The sequence below is a fragment of the Raphanus sativus genome, chromosome 5, assembly GCF_000801105.2.
Source record: "Raphanus sativus cultivar WK10039 chromosome 5, ASM80110v3, whole genome shotgun sequence".
Taxonomy (NCBI): Eukaryota; Viridiplantae; Streptophyta; class Magnoliopsida; order Brassicales; family Brassicaceae; genus Raphanus; species Raphanus sativus.
Window position 1 is genome coordinate 3776197 of NC_079515.1, and position 23397 is coordinate 3799593.

At 39.6% G+C, this 23397-nt stretch overlaps 8 protein-coding genes and 1 long non-coding RNA gene across 11 annotated transcripts; 4 read left to right on the plus strand and 5 right to left on the minus strand.

Moving 5' to 3' along the window:
* The first annotated feature begins 124 nt into the window (after positions 1-124).
* LOC108859506 (ultraviolet-B receptor UVR8) lies at positions 125-1665 on the plus strand. Its single transcript, XM_018633413.2, has 2 exons — positions 125-690; positions 766-1665. The coding sequence occupies exons 1-2, from the start codon at positions 157-159 to the stop codon at positions 1564-1566; spliced, it is 1335 nt and encodes a 444-aa protein (XP_018488915.2). The 5' UTR covers positions 125-156; the 3' UTR covers positions 1567-1665.
* LOC108859503 (calcium-dependent protein kinase 2) lies at positions 1658-5042 on the minus strand. Its single transcript, XM_018633411.2, has 7 exons — positions 3449-5042; positions 3222-3365; positions 2978-3130; positions 2770-2885; positions 2495-2662; positions 2164-2388; positions 1658-2053 (listed from the first exon to the last, which is right to left on the minus strand). The coding sequence occupies exons 1-7, from the start codon at positions 4431-4433 to the stop codon at positions 1940-1942; spliced, it is 1905 nt and encodes a 634-aa protein (XP_018488913.2). The 5' UTR covers positions 4434-5042; the 3' UTR covers positions 1658-1939.
* Positions 5043-5186: 144 nt separating this feature from the next.
* Positions 5187-7233, minus strand: LOC108859508 (ABC transporter I family member 6, chloroplastic). Its single transcript, XM_018633415.2, has 6 exons — positions 6791-7233; positions 6647-6697; positions 6345-6566; positions 6075-6197; positions 5591-5767; positions 5187-5477 (listed from the first exon to the last, which is right to left on the minus strand). The coding sequence occupies exons 1-6, from the start codon at positions 7136-7138 to the stop codon at positions 5391-5393; spliced, it is 1008 nt and encodes a 335-aa protein (XP_018488917.2). The 5' UTR covers positions 7139-7233; the 3' UTR covers positions 5187-5390.
* Positions 7234-7554: 321 nt separating this feature from the next.
* LOC108859504 (protein RESTRICTED TEV MOVEMENT 2) lies at positions 7555-9406 on the plus strand. Its single transcript, XM_018633412.2, has 2 exons — positions 7555-7758; positions 7862-9406. The coding sequence occupies exons 1-2, from the start codon at positions 7620-7622 to the stop codon at positions 9244-9246; spliced, it is 1524 nt and encodes a 507-aa protein (XP_018488914.2). The 5' UTR covers positions 7555-7619; the 3' UTR covers positions 9247-9406.
* Positions 9407-9569: 163 nt separating this feature from the next.
* Positions 9570-13505, minus strand: LOC108859507 (galacturonokinase). The gene is made up of 14 exons (XM_018633414.2): positions 13299-13505; positions 13013-13126; positions 12860-12931; positions 12528-12571; positions 11940-12069; positions 11663-11728; positions 11413-11492; positions 11193-11292; positions 10809-10960; positions 10617-10657; positions 10491-10519; positions 10327-10396; positions 10130-10219; positions 9570-10006 (listed from the first exon to the last, which is right to left on the minus strand). The coding sequence occupies exons 1-14, from the start codon at positions 13320-13322 to the stop codon at positions 9765-9767; spliced, it is 1254 nt and encodes a 417-aa protein (XP_018488916.2). The 5' UTR covers positions 13323-13505; the 3' UTR covers positions 9570-9764.
* Positions 13506-13675: 170 nt separating this feature from the next.
* Positions 13676-15670, minus strand: LOC108859509 (SUN domain-containing protein 2). Its single transcript, XM_018633417.2, has 2 exons — positions 14474-15670; positions 13676-14092 (listed from the first exon to the last, which is right to left on the minus strand). The coding sequence occupies exons 1-2, from the start codon at positions 15566-15568 to the stop codon at positions 13802-13804; spliced, it is 1386 nt and encodes a 461-aa protein (XP_018488919.2). The 5' UTR covers positions 15569-15670; the 3' UTR covers positions 13676-13801.
* A 163-nt stretch (positions 15671-15833) lies between these two features.
* LOC108857967 (putative F-box/FBD/LRR-repeat protein At3g49480) lies at positions 15834-17610 on the plus strand. 3 transcript variants are annotated; one of them, XM_057010862.1, is made up of 3 exons: positions 15834-16859; positions 16976-17122; positions 17203-17610. In XM_057010862.1, exons 1-3 carry the CDS (start codon positions 16059-16061, stop codon positions 17500-17502), a joined length of 1248 nt encoding a protein of 415 aa, XP_056866842.1. In that variant the 5' UTR covers positions 15834-16058; the 3' UTR covers positions 17503-17610. The 3 variants fall into 3 exon arrangements, with proteins under 3 accessions (XP_056866842.1, XP_056866843.1, XP_018487468.2); XM_057010863.1 differs by having other exon boundaries at positions 15835-16649; XM_018631966.2 differs by having other exon boundaries at positions 16035-16889.
* A 1842-nt stretch (positions 17611-19452) lies between these two features.
* On the plus strand, positions 19453-21490 carry LOC108859766 (putative F-box/FBD/LRR-repeat protein At1g22000). The gene is made up of 4 exons (XM_018633674.2): positions 19453-20205; positions 20420-20566; positions 20658-20945; positions 21364-21490. The coding sequence occupies exons 1-4, from the start codon at positions 19453-19455 to the stop codon at positions 21370-21372; spliced, it is 1197 nt and encodes a 398-aa protein (XP_018489176.2). The 3' UTR covers positions 21373-21490.
* Positions 21219-22203, minus strand: LOC130512914 (uncharacterized). Its single transcript, XR_008946550.1, has 2 exons — positions 22052-22203; positions 21219-21512 (listed from the first exon to the last, which is right to left on the minus strand). It is a non-coding gene; the product is annotated as an uncharacterized LOC130512914 (long non-coding RNA).
* Positions 22204-23397: the final 1194 nt, after the last annotated feature.

The window sequence follows — 23397 nt, forward strand, 5'->3', positions numbered from 1 at the left end:
TAAGCGGGCTGGGCTTTTGGATTCATATCATCCAAGTAGGACTTAATGGGCCCACAACCATGAAATAGATAATATCTTTTTTAACTTAAAAGCAAATTTTCAAAATTACTTTTGTTTCTTTCTCCTCCCTTGGCTTTAATTTCTTTAAGGTGTGAAATGGTGCGATTATGGTCGATCGCGAAAGTTTCGAACTTCGGGAGACAACGATGGTTCACGAGCAGTGTCGGCGGCCAGAGAACTACTAAAGTGATGAGCTTCGGCGACGGAAGCCACGGCGCTCTAGGACTACCAGGCATGGGAATAATGGGAACCGACGCTTACGAGCCAACTCAAGTCTCCGATCTACCTCCCGACGTCTCGTTCATCTCCGCCGGACACTACCACTCCCTCGCAGTCACCTCCGGCGGCGAGGTTTGGGCTTGGGGCCGCAACGAGGAAGGCCAGCTCGGTCGAATCGGTAGGGATTCGAATTCGAGGAGCGTGGCGAAGAGAGTGGAAGGAGGAGGCCTGGAGAACGTGAGGGTCCGATCAGCGTTTGCGTCTGGAGTGGTTTCGACTGCGGTTGGAGACGACGGGTCTTTGTGGGTTTGGGGGAGATCGAAAAGAGGACAGCTTGGGATCGGGGAAGGCGTGGTTGAAGCGTTGGTTCCTTCAAAGGTTGAAGCTTTAGGTCGAGAACACATCGTTAAGGTTTGGATTAAAAAATCATTTAACTCTTTGGCTTTCAAAACGCAGTCGTTTTGACTCGATTCGGTTTTTTGACAGGTGTCGTTAGGTTGGGGGCACGGGCTTGCTCTTAGTGTTGATGGTAAGGTTTTTGGGTGGGGTTATGTAGCTGATGGGAGAGTAGGGAATGTTGGACTTCCGCTTGAGGCGTCTCCTCTTGATTCAGTTGCAAATGGGTATGGTGGTGATGATGATCAGCAGAATGCAGCTGAGAAGAAAGTTGCGGAAGCTATGAGGAAGGAGAACAACATGCCTATAGCTTGGGAGCCTCGTCTGGTGGAAGAGTTGCGTGGTGTGAAGGTGGACGATATTGCTTGCGGGTCTGATCACTCTTTAGTGCTTTGTCGTGATGGGACTCTTTTGAGCTCTGGGAGCAATGTGTATGGTCAGTTGGGACGTAGGTGTAGTAAGCAAGACCTAGGAATGTCACCTGTTGATATAACCGGGTCTCCGGTTTCAATAGCAGCTGGTCTTGGTCATTCTCTAGCGATCTGCAATGTTGAATCAGATTCCAATGCGAGGAGGGTTGTTGTCTCATCATGGGGTTGGAACTGTAGCCAGCAGCTTGGCAGGGGTAAGCCAGAAGAGGTGCCGAGAGAAGTGGAGGGTTTGGATGGGGAATCTCCAGCTTCGGTATCAGCAGGGCGTGTGCATTCCTTGTGTGTAACAGAGAAAGGAGAAGCTTGGGTTTGGGGATGCGGAAAGAGCGGTAGGCTTGGTTTAGGAAGCTCGGTTGATGAACCTGAACCCATGTTGCTGGAAGACATCGAGGGTTGTGTTCTTCAAGCAGTTGCTGGATTTGATCACAGCCTCATCTCAGTGTCTGATTGTCTTGATTAATTTTTTATGAATAAAGGTAAACTTCCACTACTACTGGAGATCTTGTTTGTTATCATTTTTTGTAAGAGCATAGAAATAAACCAAAAACCTGTTCACCAATCAATGTGGCTGAATATAAGAGGAGTCTTCAATGCACATTGTTTATAGTGGAGTTCTCCTCTCCTCTCACAGTAGCCAAAAAAGTTACAGACAGAACAAAGAACTATGTGTGTATATGCATAGAAGTACACAGTACAAAAAAAAAATGAACTGCCTAAACCAGTCTAATAATAACAAAATCTCATCACAATATTGAGAAGAAAAGAAAACACAATATCATCATCTTCATTTATAAATATTCCTTGGTCTTTGGGTTTGTGTTTGGGTCTGAAAGCTAGTGTTTCAGAGATATGCTAATGCTCTTCTCTAAACCCATCTTCATAGGTCCTCCCACGATGCTCCCTTTCTGCATCATCGCCACAAACTCGTTGTAGTCTATTCGTCCATCCTGTAACAATGATTCAATGTTTTTTAAATATGTGTTATCTCATCATTGCTGAGAATATAATGCAGTTTAGAATAAGATGAGAAGTGTGTGTAAGAAGGAGCTTTTTTTACCTTGTCTTGATCAACATCACGCATCATTTCTTCAATGCGGGCATCTTCAACACCAAACTCCTCACAAGCATGTTGAAGCTCGTCAGGGGTGATAAATCCGCTCCCGTCCTTGTCAAAGTAGGAGAAGGCAGCGAACAAATGGTCCTCTTTCTCTATTTTGTTTAGATGCAATGTTGCAGCTATGAACTCTTTGTAGTCTATCGTTCCACTGTTGTCCACATCAGCCTGAAATACAAAGAGAGAGAACATACAAAGATCACTGCAAATCCCAAGCAAACCATGGAACTATAACCAGAACATACTGAATAACTGAAGCAGTTAAAAGACTTACAGCTTGCATAAGGTCAAGAATCTCCGACTCTTTGAGATTGGCACCAACTCGTTTCAGTCCTGCTTTCAGTTCTTCGAAAGTTATCTGACCACTATTGTCTGCGTCAATCATTTTGAACATTTCTTTCAAACCGGCTATTTCTTCTTCAGATAAGCTCTCGGCTATAACCTACAAAAAGTTGAAAAATGGAAGGAAAAAAAACACTTAATTCTATCGTCTGAGTTTCTTTTTTCTTTTTGGGATCTTGTTTAGCATTAAGAACGACGGAAGCTTACTCTAAGAGCCATTTTCTTGAACTTGTTCATGGCGGAAAATTGCTTCATACGGCTCAAAACAGCAGAGTCCAGAGGTTTATCTGGAGCCACACCATCAATTTGAACCCATGGATGACCTGTTTAGAGTCAAAAACAAGACAAATGTAATTGAAAAATCAACTACATATATGCTAATAATCAAGATCAATCAGGCTTAAAATGAACTTACATAATACTTGATGTGCGGTTAGTCTTCGCTTGGGGTCTCTTACAAGCATTTTCTGAACCAAGTCTTTTGCGCCTTCAGAGATGCTTGGCCAGGGATCAGATGAGAAGTCAAGATCTCCATGAAGGACCTGTTCGAATATCCCTTGTTCGGTTTCTGTTAAATGTCATGGAAACATCACTTGTTTAGAGCCTTAAATGAAAAACAAGACAACTGAATGTTAAAATGATGCAACCGCTGCTCTTACCGGCCCAGAAAGGAGGAACACCACTTAACAAAATGTAAATAATCACACCAGCACTCCACACATCTGATTCAGGACCATAACGCTTTCTAAGAACTTCCGGAGCTACATAATATGGACTACCAACAACATCTGTAAAAACCTCATCTGCAAAAAAAAATTGAAAAGGAAAAAAAACTAAGTTCCAAACTCAAACATATAAGATGTCTTTGTAAATCTAATGATTGAACCTGGCTTGAAGAACATTGAGAGTCCAAAGTCGATCGTTTTCAATAGAGAATCTTCCTCTCTACTAACAAACAGAAAATTCTCAGGCTTGAGATCTCTATGCATAACACCAAGAGAGTGACAAGTCTCCAAAACCCCAACAATGGTTCTCGCCAGCTCAGCTGCTTTCCTCTCAGTGTAATGCCCACGCTGAATAATCCTATCGAAAAGCTCGCCACCCGAACACAGCTCCATCACTAGATGCACCGCCACAACATCCTCGTAAGCTCCTTTGATGGATATAACATTCGGATGACCAGCCAAGTGATGCATGATCTGAATCTCTCTCCTCACGTCTTCGACGTCCTCGTCCGTCAGAAGCTTCCTCTTGGAAATGGACTTGCAAGCGTACTCGTTCCCGGTGCCTTTCTCGAGGCATAAGAAGGTTGTCCCGAACTGCCCTTGTCCGAGTTTCCTTCCCAGTGAGTAGAACTCTTTGAAGTTTTCAGTCTTCCTCTGCAACACTGACTCGGTCCTGAGACCTGCGCTGGACACTCTCCTCATGTGTTTAGGCTTGTTGGGATCAGGTTTCGTCTCCGGATTGGTTTCACTCTTTGTTTCTGGTTTTTTTGGCTCCGGGTTGGATTCAGGCTTTGTTTCTGGTTTTGTTGGCTCCGGGTTGGATTCAGGCTTTGTTTCTGGTTTTGTTGGCTCCGGTTTGGATTCAGGCTTTGTTGTCTCCACCTGCACAACAACTTCCTGCTTGGCTTCTTCAGGTTCGGGTTTGGGTTTGGTTTCAGCTTCGGGAATGGAGCTAGGATTAGGGATAGTGACTTGCTCAGGGGGTTTATTCTGGACTTGATCAGGTACTGCGTCTTTGGCAACTCCTGCATTGCTGCCATGGGAAGAAGCTTGCTCAGCTCCGATCCGTGGCCGCCACAAAGCAGCTGAAACAGTTTGCAAGAAACCATTTCCAGAAAGGTTTGGTCCTACACAAGCATTACCCATCTCCTTTAACTTATTATGAAACTCCTAAATCAACGTTCTCCAGATGAAAAAAAATCGCATTCAAGCTTTCCACATCACGATCTGATCAAAAGAGCATAAACTGATCTCTCTGATCTGATCTCATTGAGAGACTATCAAGTGAAAAGTCAAATCCTTCACAATCTAATCTTGGTGCTCTCTTCTCCAACGACAAGCGAGTATCAGAGAAACGTGATCATCACTCCCAGATCAGGGAATGGTTTAAAACTCATGAATACAGATGAACAAGCAGAAGAAAAAAAAATCCCAGCTTTTTCACAAGGGTGATGTGAAAAATCGAAAATTTAAATGAACCCAGAACAGAAAAGGACGAAATTCAGATAATGGAAATGGTCTGAAAACAATTAAGATCTGGGATGATGGAAAATAAGAAAGAACAATTTTTGTTTTGTTTATCTGGTCGGAAAATAAGGGAGGGAAAATGAAGGGGATGGGTTAATAGCAATTAAATATGCATAAAACCTCAAGGATTTGTAATCTTCTGTATAACAAAGTCAATCGTGGAGAAGAAGATGATTGAAGAAGGAGATGATGATCCAAGGAGTTTGGCTTAAATTCACCAGCGTACTTTGCGGTCTCATTGTCTGAAATTAATTATTTTTGTACTACCCCACTCGCTCCTAGCATCTGCAGGCGATAAGAATAATCAAAACTAATTTAATTATGTCAAAGAAAGGTTAATAACACAATCAGGACACTGTTAAATACCATCACTAGAATACAAATAGGTTTATTTAACTGAAAATTTATTCGTTGGTTACAAAACAGTATGGAAGAACTGTTCATAAACAATACATAAGAAAAAAAATACCAAATACAATAGTTTGTCATGCAAACCAATGAAGCCAAAAAAAAGCCTACCGGTCAAAAGATTGTTTCAAGAAAGATGGAAGAGCGGTTTTCTATGAGCTGCGATAATTAACCGGAGGATATCGCTTTGTAGCCTTCCTTTTCCAATAATTTTGCCAAGGACCTGTCTCCGGTTTTAATGATTCTTCCATTCTCCTGAAAATGTATAACATACATGAACCACCGATACAAACAAAACCCAAGTAAATCGAGCCCATATGAGCTTTGTGGACAAGCAAAAAGAAGGCTGGTTTGGAAACAATACTGACCATGATGTGTATGAGTGTTGGTTTGATGTAGTCAAGTAGGCGTTGATAGTGGGTTATCATCAGAACAGAGTTTTTTGGTGTCAAAAGCCCATTCACCGCCTTTGCCACATCTTGAAGAGCATCAACATCCAGCCCTGAATCTATCTCGTCCAGTATAGCCAACTCGGCTCCGAGGACCTGCAAGGACACAGAAGACACCGTTACCAAACATACCTTTGGTGTTCCGTCTGTTGCCATGATAAAGATACTATTTATGTCCTCATGTTATCGGTGTACTTTACAGCTCGCACTGCAGTCAAAGACTGATAATAGATCCTTACTGCTCTAGCAATTCCTACTTTCTCGTAACAGAAAAGATATGTACATGCTTAGGAAAGTGGACCCAAAAATCCTAATTCCAACTACCTTCTGTTACCACATTTGTTTCTTATCATATATGGGTACTTGTGGAAACTGGGAAACAAAGGGGGATTCGGAGCAATACCGCTAACTGTAGAATCTCATTGCGTTTCCTTTCACCACCACTAAACCCTTCATTCACATTCCGGTTCAAAAAATCCGTCTTCATATTCACAACTTCAAGTTTTGATACTAAGTGGCTGTAGAACTGCATGAGCCAATGTCATATACCCCGTAAGAGATCAAGACACAACATATTCACAATTAAAGAGTTCTGCAAAGGGATAAAAGAAAGAATGCAAAGTAATTCCTCTAAATCCCGTAGCTCCTAACTTGAATAACTCAGCAAACAGACCTGGATTGGATCAAGCTCTGGCTGGCCAAGCTTCCTTTTGCGAGCATTGAAAGCCATATTCAAGAAATCCATATTGCTAACACCAGGGATCTCAACTGGGGACTGGAAACTCATAAACAAACCAGCAAGAGATCTTTCCTCAGGTTCCATATCAAGTAGATTCTCCCCTTTAAATACAATACTCCCTCCCGTCACTTCATAATCAGGATGACCAACAAGAACCTATAAAAAAAAAACAAGGCTCGCTGAGAAAACAACAACACTAAGCAGCAGCAAAGTTAAGATAAGAAAGAGACTCTCACCTTAGAGAATGTGCTCTTCCCTGAACCATTCTTCCCCATCACTGCGTGTATCTATGATTTTAGTTAGCAACCACGAAACTACAATCAGCAGCAGAGATGTAAATAGAATTGTTTCAAGTTCAGTTATTGTGGTGATGAGTTTACCTCTCCTTCGTAGACAACCAAGTTGACTCCCTTTAGTATCTCCTGCCTCGATTCGACAATCACAGCTCTCAGATCCTTCACCTCGAGCAAAGGCGTCCTCCTTCCCGCTTCGTCTCCATCTCCCGTCAACGAATCCGAGGAGGTGGAAGAACCGACGGGAGACGCGGATACAGTGTTCGAGCGACGAGTGGTTCGCAGGGATAGAGCGGCGGCGGAGTTAGCTCGGAGATTAGAGAAGAGAACACGAGAAGGTGAGATTCCGAGTTGAGGAGGAGGAGGAGGGGAAGAAGAAACAGCTGGAAACAATTGAGCAACGGAGTGACGGAGATGTAGATTAACGCCGGCCATGGAGAGAAAACCTGCGGCGGAAGACGACGACGACGACGGAAGTTATCCGGTGGTGAGTGATGGGAGTTATGTGGTTAGGTCGAGAGAATCTAATTTCATCATGTGTTCAATGCCACGTAGGCGATTATATTAAAAAAGGGGGGAAATGACTGAAACGACGTCACTTCGTGTAGACGCGCGTCTTCTTCACTTCTTTGAAGAGATAACCTAACGCTTTCTATGCTTTCCTTCTAGTGAAAGAAACCCAATTTAACAAAATGATATGCAACCTTAGGCTAAAGAAAGAGACAAAGTCAATACCCTAAAGCAATCCTAAACCCAAACCTTAACATCAATACCATCCTATTACCAAAATAAGTCCATAAATATCTCATACATAGAATTAATAAGGAAACCAATTAGCTTATATCCTTCAAACATAATCAAATTTTCAGTTTCACTGATTAATTAATTTCTGATATATATATTTATAGACATATCAATGTTGAGGAGGCAAAGACCTGGTGGTGGTGGTGGTGGCCGTCACCCACCACCGTTGGCTCCCACGGTGAGTAACTTCAAGCCAAGAGCTCAGTGGAGCACCTTAGAATCTTCCATGTTCCTCAACATCAATCTTCCTGGTCTGTTTTCTCTTCTTTTCTTGAGACACGAGCTTTAGTTGATCAGTGTTTTTTTTTTTTTTGAGAATTTCTTGTTGATTTTTTTTTTTTGTGGAGTATACAGGGTTTTACATGGACCAGATAAAAATCACGAAAGATGAGAGGACACGGACTATCAACATTGAAGGCCAGCGACCGCTCTCTACTCAGACAAAAGCTCGTTTTAAAGAAGTTTACCGTGTCCCTGAGTCATGTGATATGACGAAACTGAGCACCTCCTTCTCACATGGGCTATTGACTATCGAGTTTCCGGTGGTCGTGGAAAGTGAGAAAGCGGGAAAGGTGGCCAATGATAAGGGAAACAGAGGGACTGGTCCTGACGGGAGTAGCGTGAGAAGAAGTAGACTTTCGGACAAGGAGAATCAAGTGGGAACAAGTCAAGAAAAAGCTGGTCCCACGGCGAGAAAAGAAGAACCAAAAACGTATAAATCAGTGCTTGAGGGTAAGAGAGAGGTGCCAGCTGCAAATCGAGTGAAGACTGAACAGAAAGTGAAAGAGGGAGAATCTAGCCCTAGCTTGGGACATAAGGAACATGCGAAACAAGAGAAGGTGGTTGAGAAAAAGGAGTTTTCTCAAATGGGTCAACAAAAGACTGTACAGAAGCTGAAGGACGAAGAGGCTAGAGGTAGACCGACCGGTGGTGGTAGCTTGAAAGCCAAGGTACCTGCACATGAAGAGAAAGTGACTGAGAGAAACAAAGATGGTGATTATGGAAAGAAAAAGACTGAGCAGAAGGTGAAAGAGGAAGGAGATACTAAAACGCCAACAAATGGTGGTAGTTTGGGACACAAGGTACTTCCTAAAGCAGAAAAGGTAGTTGAGAGAAAGGGTCATGGTGAAACAGGTCAGAAGCTGAAAGAGGAAGGAAAGACTGGCTTGGGACAGAAGAAAGAGGAGAAACACACAAAACCAGCTGTTGGTGATGAGGCAAAAACAACAGAAAAGGAAATTTCTGCGTTGAACCAGGCAAAGCCTGAGCTTAAAACGAAAGAAGAAAGAGCACGGAATGTTAATGGAAACATGATAACCAAGAATGATGAGAAGATGGTTGGAGACAAGGTAAGTAGAGGAGAGATTCAAGAGGGAGGGGGAGAAAAGAAGGTAGAAGAAACCGGTTTAGTCAAAGAAACAAGAGATCTGAAAGATAATCCTCAAGTCTTGGAACCAACAAGGGTAGATTCAGGTAGTCCTGTGAATAGAGAATCAACCACAGGAGGTGAAGATAGAGAGAAGATGGTTGAAAAGAGCTCTGGATCAGAAACAGTACCATTACTAGCCGAAGGACAGAAGGAGACCAAAGTGGATCCTCCTGCCGCAGAAGGAAGCGGACTGGAGAGAGAAGAGAGTCACAAAGATGGCGTATCTTTGGTCAATGTTGGAGTGGCTTCTCTTGTGATTATGGTGTTTGGTGCGTACGTCTTCGTACCACTTGTAAAAATGTTCTACTGATCCGGTTTAAAACAGAACAAAAGTAGGTGGCACATACGGTTTGCCTTTAGATTTTATGTTACAAAGAATAATGGGGTATTACAGAATAGTAATTTGTTTCAACTATCCAAGTAGCATCTTTTGTTTGCATAATCTTATGAATAAACCAAAAAAGGTGTAAGAGTCATATCCAAGTAGCATCTTTTGTTTGCATAATCTTATGAATAAACCAAAAAAGGTGTAACATGACTCTTCTCGGAGTAACATGGGAAAAATAAAGATAGGAAGAGATGCCTATAGGATATTTCAATTCGAGAACTTGAAGAAACCCAAAACAAAACAAAAAGATAAATGATTTACATTACGTATTGTCAAATTGTTGGTTACAATAGAAATGTATCAATTCATGCTCCATTTCTATATCTCTTGACTAAAGAGACCAAAGAATCTCACAGAGATAGAATCAGAAAAAGAGATCAACAAATAAGAATCAACAAGCATAACAGAGAGCACTCGAGGGAACAAGACTTCGAGTTTGATCAGAGAACACGAGCAGAGTCACCTGCTTCACAGATGAGAACAGGTTTTCCTTTCAGTTTCTTGGCAAACTCGGGTTGGGCCTTTTCATATTCATCCTTCACATATGAAGCAGCTTCCTCAGCTGTTTCTGCATCCACAAAGGCCACACAACATCCCCTGAAGCCTGCACCACTGAATCGAGCTCCATATACACCAGGTGCCTTCAGTAGAATCTTGTACAGCTGAATCAGTGGCTCCGCACCTTTCACCAAAACTCTCACAATTTTAAAAAGTATAGAATGTAATGTCTGTCATAGCAGACTTGTCATCTGTTTGAATTTTAAGTATGTTGCATTGGGAGACAAAGGAAGTAGAGAGAGTGTACCGCATTCGTAATTCTCAATAGAGCTCAAGCCTGACGCTGAAATTAGCTTTCCAAATTCTTCAAGATTGCCTGTAGCCCACGCTTCCAATCCTGAAATTCCAGTATCACAAAACATTCATACAACTCCGTAAAGTCATCAGTAATTAATCAATTAGGCACTTAAAGAGACTTCTATAAAAGAATTCAAGAGCATTTGCCTTTAGTAACCCGCATGTTTTCCGAGAAGTAATGCTCCGCTCTTCTAGCTAACACCGGTTTCAGCTCATGCTGCCGAGCAAGTAAGACCACATTACATAAATTTATAGAGCTGGTATAGGTGGAACCTGATTTACCATAAAGTTTAAGAATATTGTTTTCTTACCTTGTGAGCTTCATAGACCGCATGCCCAACTGCTCAGTGGGGACGGTAAGGAGATGGCAACAAAAAAAATCTTATGAGCGTGCAACGAATCAGAGACATAAATTGAAACTCAAAAAGTATTTTTACCATTGGACAAGGTAGGTTCCAGCTCGCTATTCCCAGATGCACTGAAGAGAAAATAAAATCAAGAACAGGTTTTGATGCAAATGAATGAGTATCACAAACAATAGTGTAATACACTTTACAGCATTTCCACTGAAACTTGAATATAAAAAGGCGATTATGCAGAAAGTGTGAATTAAGTAGATTTGCACATACGTCAAGAGCACTTTCGCAGCTTCTTGGCACTCAGCAACTCGCAGATTATATCCTGGGTTGGTGGTCAATGCCTGCCTCAGGCCTGAGAATGCTAACAATATCCTGAATGGTTTCTCCAGTTCAGGACCATGTATGAGCTTGTGGTCCATAGTCTGCATATGTCAAACTGTTCTTCTGAGATGACAGTTTCTCGAAGAAAAACGATAGGCAGCAACATTTATGTTTCTCAGGAAAGCATTGTCACCATTATCGGTCTGAATTTAACGTGAGTCAGTTTTTTAGTTTAACAAACAAAGCATATCTCAAGCATTCCATTTGAACTTAAACTGCTCTATAGAAAAGTCTTGGTTTTACCATATGAGCAAGCTTATTGCGGAAATTTACCTTGCAGTCCATGTATGTTAGACACCCATAACTCGATAGCAAAATAGCTGACTGATCCAAAATTCCATTCCGCAGACCCAGATATCCGTTCTCAATAAGCCTGCAGTGGAATCAATCACATGTAAGGCGACCAGTTTGCACTTTTGCAGCACTAATTGCTAATTTTACAGATAGGCAACTGCTCATGAAACAATAAAGATGAGCTTCTTAGTGAATTTACCTGTCATATTCGATATTTTCTGTTGCGGATACAGTCAATTCGTTTGCATTCTCTAAAGCTAGCAGGTACGCCACACCAACCTGTCATATTTCTGGTGATCAAAAAGTAATATAGAAGATTCATTTTACAAAGCTGAGAAGTAAACACCGTTCCTCATATGCTAAGAGCGTTTACGAGTACAGAATAGGAAAACTGCCTTTCCAGAGAAAAACATACTGTACGAAAGCTGGCGTGGTTTTAGTTTACTTACAGCAGCTGATGAACTAAGCCCAGAACTATCTAGCCCATCCGAGCCACTGATGCAGCCAACAATGCCCTTCAAATATCAAGACAATTACTTTAAAAAACACATTCAAATATCTTTTCCTTTAAATACAGTTATCTAAACTATGATGGAAAAGCAAGGCCTGAGAGATTAGGCATGCAAACAAAAAAAGGGTGAATCTGGAACCCAGAAGACAACACTGCTCACTCTCATTTCCCATTAATGGTCAACTTTATCTACAGCTGTAAGCGGAAAACCAAACCTGTGTGAGAGTCTTCTTGCTCGTCTGTAATGCATAAAGCGCTCCTCTGGCATAAGTGCCCCAGATGCTTTTATCCTTTGCCGTACCATTTTTATCTGCTAGGCCTATTGGATGCTGGATTTCATCTACTCTATAATTTTGGAAACAGAACAAAAAGCTATAAGAATTTCTGCAATTCTTTTACCACCACAACGAGTACAAAATTGAACGCATGAAAGAAAACAAAAAAGGAGTAGCTGTACGAAAGCTATAGCATAAAGAATGCACGAAATGGAGACTAAAAAGAAAGAAAAGAAAAACATGCAGGCTTTTCCAAAACTGATATTTTGCTTCCCGTAAGGGTCCTCGACCTCTAAATTCCAATGACTTCTAGGGGAAGATGCGCAAAACGAAAAGGTTGAATCTGGTAGATGTCTAAGACTTAACTGAAAGATGAGTTAATCTACATATATTGTAATAATTGAAATATCAAAATACGCTTCTACAATAGTATGTGGCTTAGTAACCAAACTTATGCATGTCTGAGCCTGAACATGTAACACTGAAACAAATAATAACAATATGAGAGATCCATAATGACATGCACACCTGAAACATACTTCTCCTTCAAATTGTGCAGAACGCAGCTGGACCTGCATATATATATATATATATATATATTGGAAATAGAATAAAATGTTAGAAAAGACTTCAAGGCTCGAATCAAACACACTTGCACAAGTAAATCTCCACATTCAGCAATATATCTTTAAGTCACATTCATTTCGAGGTTCTCCTATCTAATCTTAGGTGAAGAGACAAAAGGAGACCGAGTCACACCATATTCTACATTATTAGAATCTCCATCTACTCTAAAAACGAACCACGTCCAGAACAACTCTTAAGAATCACCATAAGTAAGAAACAACTCTTTTACAAACCTGAGCATCGCCGGAGGGAACAAAACCAAGAAGGATCCCTTTGTTAATCGTCATAGCCGATACAGCTCCGCCCTGTGAGAACACCAACGATATGAAAATGAATCTACAAAGGAAATGGTAGCTCGATCGCTATCATACACAAAACCGACCGACCTGGTGATCAATGTGAGCTCCCAAAGGACAGATACGATAAGGCGCCACCACCACGCGAACTTCCCCTGTATCTCTTCCCGTCATCTTGGACACTGCCTCCTTAATGGCAGTTAACTGGAAAAAGAAAACGAACGATCGCAAGAGATTAACATTAACAAGATACTCGCGGCAATCTAATAGAATATACATTAACGCTCTACAGGAAAATCCGATGGAATTGCACGCAGAAGATCCACAGAATCGATGATTTTGCGCGGAAAATTGAGAAGAAGAGAGAGCTTTTTACCTCGGATTCCGTAGGCCAAGACATTGTCGTGAAGCTTTTCGCAGATGAGATCTAGTGATGTTGTGATTCTCGTATGATGGAGGAGAGACGAAGAAGAAGAATGGTGGAGGAAGAGCGAGATGTGGGAGGGAGTGACCGTCGATAGAGGAAGATGACCAAATAGGGAGGCGTTTGGTAACGCGTGTAATTATATCCTTTTGATACTGTTTGTTAAGTCTTTACTCTTCCTTCCTTCCTTCAAAGAAAAGCTTTATAATGAAGATACATTTTTTAACTATGCTAATTTTATAAATCACATAACATTGCTGAATGCTAATTATGTTCAGATTCTCCTACAATCATGAGTGGAATTTTTTAAAATACAATTCTGTTATGAATAAACCGAACTAGAACAGATTTAAAATAAAATCGATGTGTTTCCTATTACACAAAAGTAAGAAAAGAAAAAAGAAAGATATCTACGAGGGAATGTTACAAAGAGGAGTTCAACGTGGAGATATAGATCAAGCATGAACAGCAGAGAACGAGTCTAGTTCACGGCCATGAACCCTGAATCGGTAGATGCAAGTGTGTGAGTCGCTTCCATGGTTTGATGTGAAGTCTAGCCTCACAGTGTCGACGAGTCCCGAGTGAGCAGACTCCGCAATGTCGAAAGTTTGTGCGTTGGACCTGTCCAAGTCGTAAGTGAACTCTGTTAAAAGGAGCCTTGTTGTCTCACTCTCCGTATCTTTGTCTTCTAGCCATCCTGATACACGACAATCCTTCGGAGCGCTCGATCTATCATACGCCACAGCCTGTTCAATTTCATGGTGCATAACTCGTAAAATCAGTATCATCTTTCAGAAGTCAGACCATAAACATTCTGTTCTGTTCTGTGTCAACGTTATCCCAAAGTATATAGCACAAATAAACACAACGGCATAATGTTCAAAGGAACTTCAACAGCTAGCAATTAGATACCGTCAATTTTCACAGTCAGTGTCTTAAACTGAAACTCGAGCTACAAAACTAGTTCTTGCCCTCTTTTCTATAACACATTTTGACAATAATAATCCAATCCGTTATACATGGCATCTCAATACCTAAACATTTCACACAAAACCCTTTTTAAGGAACCAGATTAACATATATAAACCGAACTTAGGTGAAAGTACCGTATTAAATGTTAGTATTACCTTAGAGACATGTTCCAAAGTAACAGCCTCTGGTACTATCGGTGCTCTTAGCCTGACTTGAACAAACCCATTACTTCCTTTCAAAGGAAAACACTGTCCAGGCTCCCCGAAACTCGGTGTCAACATCTTAACCGCTTTGCTATGAACCCGTCGCCTGCCTGTCCCAAACCAATGACCCACGTTTCCAACGAGATACGGATCCGAATGATCCATCACAAAAGCCCCACCAGTCCCCAACGCATAGTCACCTCGTCCAAGACCATCCGCAGCATGCTTCCCAATCTCTTTCTCCACTATCTCACGAGCATAAGCCCTCAATTCATCAATGCTAACATCGCTACTAAAAGAAGATTCATCGACCTTACCCTTCTTCAGTTCCTCGTAAACCCTCTCTAACTCCTCTCTTGACACCAAAGGTCTAGAATTAACTTCTTCTATAGAAGCCTGTAACCTATCTACCTTAGAATCAACCTTCTTAAGTTCATCCTCCAACGCAGACGATGTAGAATCGATCGTCTCCCTAAGTGCTCTCGTCTCGCTTCCCATCTTCTTATCAAGAAACTCGACTTGTACCTGCATCATCTTCGTCGTGGTCTTAACCAAACCATCCACCGCCGCAATCCTGCTCTCTAGTTCCGACAAACCCATCTCCGTCTCGATCGGGAAACTCGAGGGATAAGAAGGTAAATTCGTCTCCTTTACGGTCACTTTCCTAATTAACTGAATCAACCCAGCGAGTAACAGAAGAGCGCCAAACTGCTTAGCGAACACCCTAACCACTCTCGTCCACGGCATCTTCTCCGTCTTAGTCGTCCCCTGTGCCTTCCGCGTACGTCGCTGCGTCGTGGCGGTCGTTTTGGTCCCCGCCGCGGTGGTGGATCCCGACTTTCTTATCACCGGTCCCACGTCGAAGCTGTTGGATCTCTCGGCGGCGTCGCCGCGAATCAGATCGGGGTTCGATTCTCCGGTGGGAGGATTGGCGTGCGATTCGCTCGGCGGGAAATCGAGGGTGGATTTCTTATCGCCGGAGATTACCGGCGTCCGTCTAATCGCCGCCGTCGGGTTAGCGGAGAGAGACACCGTTGATGCCGACATGATCCGGAGGATTGGCTACTGAATTCGTAATTTCTGGAATTAAACCCTAATTTTGAACACAGAGAGAGAGAGTTGGGAGATTTGAAATGGAAGAAGAGCGAGTAGAAGTGAGTCTCTGCAAATCTTGTGAATGCTAAGAAAGCTCGGATTCAATGGGCTTTAAAGCCCAACAAAGGAAGTATACTGGCCTAGCCCACGTGTACGCTTCGGTCTTCTCCTTCTATGCAGTACTATATAAATGATATCTAAATTTGGTGCACAAAAAAGAATTATATCTAAATTTCTGCTTATCAATATTAGGGTTTTCTTCTTGGTGCAGTTTATTCCCCTTCCTTCTAGATAAAGATGTATTTCTAATTTGGATAATTATGAGTTTCTAGCTTCTACAAGTACAAAAAAAACGTTAAGACATGAGTGAGAATTATAAACTTGTACTATATCAAGATTAGGGTTTTCTTCTTTTCGTGCCGTTTATTCTCGAGAAAAAAAAATGGCCGATATAGACAGGATCAGTGAGTTGCATGACGACTTGCTGTTGAAGATATTGTCTCAAGTCCCAACAAAGAAGGCAGTGACCACCATGGTTTTGTCTAAACGATGGGGTTTGGTCTGGACGATGGTGCCTAAACTCAAGTACAAGGATACAAGGAAAGAAGGGGATAAGAGCGTTTGGTGCTTAATCAACAAGTCTTTGCAGCTCCACAAAGCATGTGTACTAGAAAGCTTGTGTATCCAAGTTAATCATCAGTTCTCCAAGGCTGAAGATGTGGGAAAATGCGTCTCATACGCTGTTGACCACTGCGTTCGAGAGCTATCTCTTGACATATCATCTCTATCCCAGATCGTACTACTACCACCAAACGTTTACGCTTCAAAAACGCTAGTGGAATTGATTCTAGCAGGCCACAGACTCGTCGTGGATGTTCCTTCCCTACCTTGCCTCCCCTCGCTTCAGAAGCTGATCCTTATCTGTGTGATGTATAAAGATCAAAACTCTCATGTTAGGCTTCTAGAGAATTGCCCTGCTCTCAGACATTTGGACGTGTTACGCGACATGAGTGACAATGTGTCAAGGTTCATTGTGAAAGTTCCTTCTTTAAATAGTTTTACATACATGCAAACTGGCTTAATTGGAGATTCTGGTACGTCCTTGGTTTTAGACTCCCCTGGATTACGAAAACTTAGTTTATATGATCATGGTTTGATCAAGAATATGCCTCACCTTGACAGCGCTTCTGTTTCTCACTCTGTTCATCAAACAAATGACAAGTTTCTGAAATATTTTTCCTCGGTCAGGATTTTCCGTTTGATTTTGCACAACGTAATCATTTTTATTCTCGTCTTCTTCTTCCTGTGTGATCTCTTTGATGTGTTATACTTATGTTGTTCAGTATCATTCAACTACAGGTTGCATATTGTAGCGCCATTAATTTCCCTCGGCTCATCAAGTTTAAGCTGCATCTTAGTTGCTCAAATTTATCAAACAGTTCATTAGAACCGCTTTTTCTTTTCCTACATAACTCTCCTATACTAAAAGTTCTTACGATCAGCTGTGTAAGTATAACTTCATCCCTGTCCCTAGAACAATTAGTTTAAAGTAAATTAGTTTATTATTCTTCCTTGTTGCTTTTCAGGATCCCGCTCTTGGCTCCAAGGATCTCCCACTTTCGTGGAACCAACAAAGTTCTGTACCGGGATGCTTGCTGTCCCATCTCGAGATCTTTGTGTGGGAAAAGTTTGGAGGAAGAAGAAGACAAGAGAGAGAATGTGTGGCGTACATCCTAGCAAACTCAAAGTGTTTAAAGATGGCGAGAATCTCTCCGATATGTTCCGACAATCTGGAGGAGAAGGAGAAGATGGTGGAGGACTTAAAATCTATGTATAGGGTTTCAGCATCATCTCAGCTGGAAACCCCATTAAGGGTAACGACTTAAAAGAAATAATATTCTCTCTTCTTCTGTGGTTTATCATGCTAACTACCAGCTTCATATGTTTGTGCATGGTCTTTTGCCATATTTTCATTTATTTAATATATGACTATAGCAAGCAAATATTGTTTTGAGATAAAGAAGAAAGGATTTGTTTGCTTCTTTACCTTACCCATGATCCTCTCTTCTTTTTTTTTTTTTTTTTTTGATAAGTCCTTACACATGATATCCTTGATTTTGTTGGGTAGGGAGATCAATCCTTGGTTCTGAAGTGAATACTTTTTTTTTAATTATACATGGGTATCATAATCCCACATAAATAATCCAGACTAGTCACATATTGCCACAAATACTCTTTTTCCAATTAATGTCTTATTCGTTGGATTTGTCATCAAATTTCTCTCTGTTTCTAGAAAAACAGATGTAGATCAGCTTCGTTAATGCATTTTATAGTTTGATCATTACAAGTGTCACATTTTAAATTTTGCAACTGTGCCTTTTTCTTTTTATGTACAACATGTTTCTTTTTTCAAAATAAAAAAGAAACTGTAAAGTTTGTTCTTTTTATTTTAGTTTTTCCTCTCTTATATATTTAATTAATTATTTAAATCTTATTAAATTTGGTTTGCTTATAATATGCTTTTATAACATACGAAAAAACAAAATACTTTTGATAAGGAAAAAAGTTTAAACTCATTCTACATTTATAAACAGAAAAAAGAAACTGATTTTTAAATGAAAATTTACATATACTAAAACAATAGAACTGATAATAACAAATTATTTTTCTAAAAATCCAAAAAGATTGAAAAGCTCTATAGCTGTCCTATCAGGACCGGGCTGGAGCTTTGAAATATAAGTTCAAAATATTTTTAGGTTAGGCCGGACCGAGTTCAAATATTTACTGGTTTAGGACATCTCCAATCCAAGACCTTATTTTAAGATGATCAAAACTTTATAATGAAGATTTGAGGGTTGATTGCTCTAACCATAAATCCTCACAAAAATCTTTATAAGTTTGTTCATTTGCATTATAGTCCTTGACATTAACAAAAGTTACTAAATAATCATAAAATTTCACAAAAAAATATAATTTTTTTTTCAACAACAAATATAAATGTTTATGTGATATTTAAATTGTGTTTTAATTTGTGGTAAGTTTATGTAATATGCTTTAATCTGTGCTAAGTTTGTTTAATGTATTTTATGTGATATTTAAATGTTTATGTAATATGCTTTAATTTGTGCTAAGTTTGTTTAGTGTATTTTATTTTGTATGAATTTTATTATTGTAATTTTCTATTGAGTGAATTTTATTAATTTAATTTTCTATTATGTGAACTTTATTTTATTGTCATGTAATATTAATCCTATTTTATTTATTTTGATGTAATTAAGTTATTTTAAATTAAGTTTAATATATGTATTTGTTAAAAGAAATAATTGTAAGGACGAAAAGGAAAATAAAAGATAGTTTTGAGGTTGTGAATAGGATTTGAAGTTGGATTGAAATGACAAAAACCTCAAAATTTAAGGATTTGAGACTCGGTTGGAGATGCTCTTAGTGGAGTTTTTATCTGGTTTCTATATCAACTATGGTTTGTTCATATGTGTGGATTTTTTCATGCATCTGTAAACAAAATATATATCAAGAGAGAATGAATAGTCCCAATTATTTTCTTCTCTTTTTTTGTGGATAAAGATGTATCTCTATTTAGGATAATGACGAGTTTATAGAAGTAAGCAAAACGTAAATAAATCTCTTAAGAAATATTATATGAATGAGATTTTTATAAACGTCTACTTTATCAAGATTAGGGTTCTGTTTTCGTGCAGTTCATCCTTCCTTCTCGAGTTAACAAAAAAATGTCCGATGAAGACAGGATCAGTGCGTTGCATGACGATTTGCTGTTGAAGATATTGTCTGAAATCCCAACAAAGGATGCAGTGACCACCATGGTTTTGTCCAAACGTTGGGGTTTGGTCTGGACGATGGTGCCTAAACTCAAGTACAAGGATACAAGGAAAGAAGGGGATAAGAGCGTTTGGTGCTTGCTTGACAAGTCTTTGCAACTCAACAAAGCACCTGTACTAGAAAGCTTGCATATTCAAGTTGAACATCAGTTTTCCGACAATGCAGATGTTGGAAAGTGCGTCTCATACGCTGTTGACCATAACGTTCGAGTGCTAGCTCTTTATTTACCAATTCAACCAAAGATCCTACTGCTACCATCGAATGTTTACACCTCCAAAACTCTAGTGAAACTGACTCTATCGTGCAGGACTCTCGTCGTTGATGTTCCTTCTCTACCTTGCCTTCCTTCGCTTCAGACGCTGGACCTTCTCAATGTGGTGTATAAAGACGAAAACACTCAAGTTAGACTTCTATCGAATTGCCCTGCCCTCAGACGTTTGGAAGTGTTGCGAAACTCGAGCGACAATGTGACAACTTTCATTGTGAAAGTTCCTTCTTTAAAGACTTTTAGATACATGCAACACAAAATAGATTCTGCTGGTAGGTCCTTGGTTTTAGACTCCCCTGGATTACGACACCTTACTTTAACTGATCCGGATGGAGACTTAGACTCGATCCAGAATATGCCTCACCTTGACTGGGCTTATGTTCTTCACTATGTTCCTTACCCGAAAGACGACAAGTTTCTGAGATCTTTTTCCTCTGTCACGGTTCTCCATTTGAGTCTAAGAAACGTAAGCATTTGAATATCCTTTCTCAGTTATTGTTTAGATTAATCTTATTAACAATAAAAATTTGATAATCTTTAGAGCACGTGAGTTATGTATAATACTATTATAGATCTTTAAAATTTGGGGGTTTCATCCTGCTGTGTTTGGAACTGATTCGGATTCTTCCTATGTTTGATATGTTTTACATTATCTTGTGTTCCATTTCGTTCAACCGCAGGTTGAATGTTGTAGCGCCATTAAATTCTCTCGGCTCATGATGTTCACGCTGCATCTTTGTTGCTTTGATGACTTCATGTGTTCGTTGGAACCACTTATGCTTTTCCTTCATATCTCTCCTATACTAAAGCTTCTTAAGATCAACTATGTAAGTAACTTCCTCCACCTCCCTCAAACAAAATTCAGTTTTTGATCGACTATATATGTAAGCACCTTTCTCCTCGATCGTTGCTTTTCAGGATATGGCTCTTTGCTCTAGTGGTGCCCCAGTTTCGTGGAACAGACCAAGTTCTGTACCGGCATGCTTGTTGTCTCATCTCGAGATCTTTGTATGGGAAGAGTTTGGAGGAAGAAGACAAGAGGGAGCCTTCGTGGTGTACATCCTTGCAAACTCAAAGTGTCTAAAGACGGCTGGATTTTCTCCCAGATACAATCTCCACGAAAAAGAGAAAGAGAAGATGATGGTGCTGTTAAAATCTATGTATAGGGCTTCACCATCATCTCAGGTTGTGCGCTTACCGAACCAGGTTTGTTGATATAAATTAAGGATGATGAACTATCAAGAAGAAGAGAGACCAAGTTTGTTATGTTTTTTTTTCTTGTTGTTGTTAGATTGCATTCTATAAATCCTGGAAGAACAATCATTTAACAAAATAATTTTCTTCACTTCACCTTTATTGATATGAATAATTTTTCTGTTTGAACGACTTTAATTCATGCTATATTGCTAGATTCAAATATTTTTGTAATGGTCTTTATTGCCATTTTCCATTGTATAGATGACTCTTATCAAGCAAATGTTGTAAGAAATATTGTTTGAGATTAAGAAGGAAATGATTTGCATGCATCTTTACCTAAGTGGATTCTCATCAAAGATTAATCAAAAAGTTCCAACCAAATGGTGATGATGCTAATGACACGTGATCTTTAATTTTTGTTATGTAGGCGGATTAATCTTTGGTGCACATCATCTCTCTGCAGACTCAATCTTTAGCTTATCGTCTACTAGATTCCGGATAATATCATCATAACCTCGGTTGATAAGAAACAGATGAAGCTTTGTTGATTACCACTTTCATATTCTGTTTCGTGATCTGTAATAATGTTTCCGTCATACATTTTCTCAAAGAAAGATTGATAATGCTATCCTTTACTGGTTTGAACCCTCGCAAACATTGTTTTGCTTTTTTTTTTTACATTATTGTTTTGTTATGTGTGGTATTTTCAGATAACAACCACCAATAGCCAGTTTAAGTTTTTCTAATTACATATCAAGTTAACCGGATAACTAACAAAATCTACTACAATTTATAAGACCAGACAAAGTTTGTTCAGTCTAACTTGTATATCTCCATCTTAGAATTCATATTCATATTTCGACTCTGGTTGAAGTTTTGTGATGAGATCGTACTTCTATAGATGAGATCGATATTCGAGTCAATTAATTTAGAGATAGTTGTGGAGATTCGTGGTCTAACAAACAAATAAAACAAGCACGATTGTTTTTTTGGGTTTTTCCAGAGTCGATTAGAGATGGACGATTTCATAAATAAAATCAAGACGATTTTTTAATACTGAGAAGAAAAATAAGTTAGTTTACAAAAAAAAAAAGAGAAGAAAAACAAGTTTGTACCATCAAACAAGATCCTCTTTGACGTCATCACGGTTTTGCTTTGTCTACATTTGGGAAAGTGCAACGAGACCTCGTCACTTTTTCCAAAAATATAGACAAAGAAATACCGAGAAAACGTGTTATTTTCTCCTGCCATGGAAGAAGACCGTGAAATAAACGCTGCAGATGGTGAGTCTAGATTAGGGTGGTTTGTATACATATATAGGCGGCCTCACTAGGGTACAACTTAGAAACCCTAGAAGAATCTAAAGCGTAGTCGCCGCCAAAGAGAGACTACTAGAAATACAAAAACATGGGCTAAGCCTAATTATGAAAAGCCTAAACAAATGAATGACCCGATAACAAAGGAAATGTTGTTCAAAGACGAAAGCCCAACTAGTAAGAAACACAAAACGGTTTTACGGATCTGACTCCTTTGTATTGTTCGTTTAGGTGTTTCTTAACTTCTCAAGATTTGCTCGTGAGAAAACATCTTAATATGCCTGATTAAAGTAAAAATGTGCTTGTTTATAGTTTTTCCGTTGTTGCTTCTCAAGGTGATTCCCTTACTATTCGCCTTTGTGGAACCAACCGAGTTCTGTACCAGTATGCTTGTCTCTCTTCTTGAGATCTTTGAGTGAGAGGCATATGGAGGAAGATCAGACAAATGCAATGGAGAATTAATTGGAAAAATCATGTTCGTTGTGTTTTCCTTCTATCGATTCATCGTATTATCAGGCAACAATGTAGTAATAATTTTGCCCACTTGTTGGGTCTGAACCATTTTAAAACTTATTAGAGTATAAAATTTGGTCTGTTTTTAATTTAGCAGCGAAAGAACATCTTCTTTTGACACCACATACGAGTATAGGAATGAGTTTTATAAACATACTGACCAGACATACACCATGCTGCGATCTGAAAACTCACCATGGAATCTCCTTATATGATCTTTTAATTTGAAACTTAACTAATCTGAAGCTTGACGACGAGAGAGAGAGATACATCGCATCAGGAAGAGTTGGATTTCATCAGTCCTAATTACTACAACCAAAAAAAAAAAAAGTTAGTAACATTTTGATGTTATTTCATCTTATATATATTGACTAATTTTACATCATTGGATGTTTTATTCTTTTCTTGCAAGTTGCAAGTAAACGCAATTTAATGGGATCTTTGGAGTTTCTCAATAAACATTATGATTACTTATTTGACAATGACATGCTAACAGTACCATTATTTTAGTTAAATACCAATTAATTACACGTAAACAAATTAAAACGTTTCTGTGGCAAAACATTCTGTAATGTTATACTATTTCCAAAGTTCAAACTAACATCGACTTTTTTTTGTCAGCAACTAACATG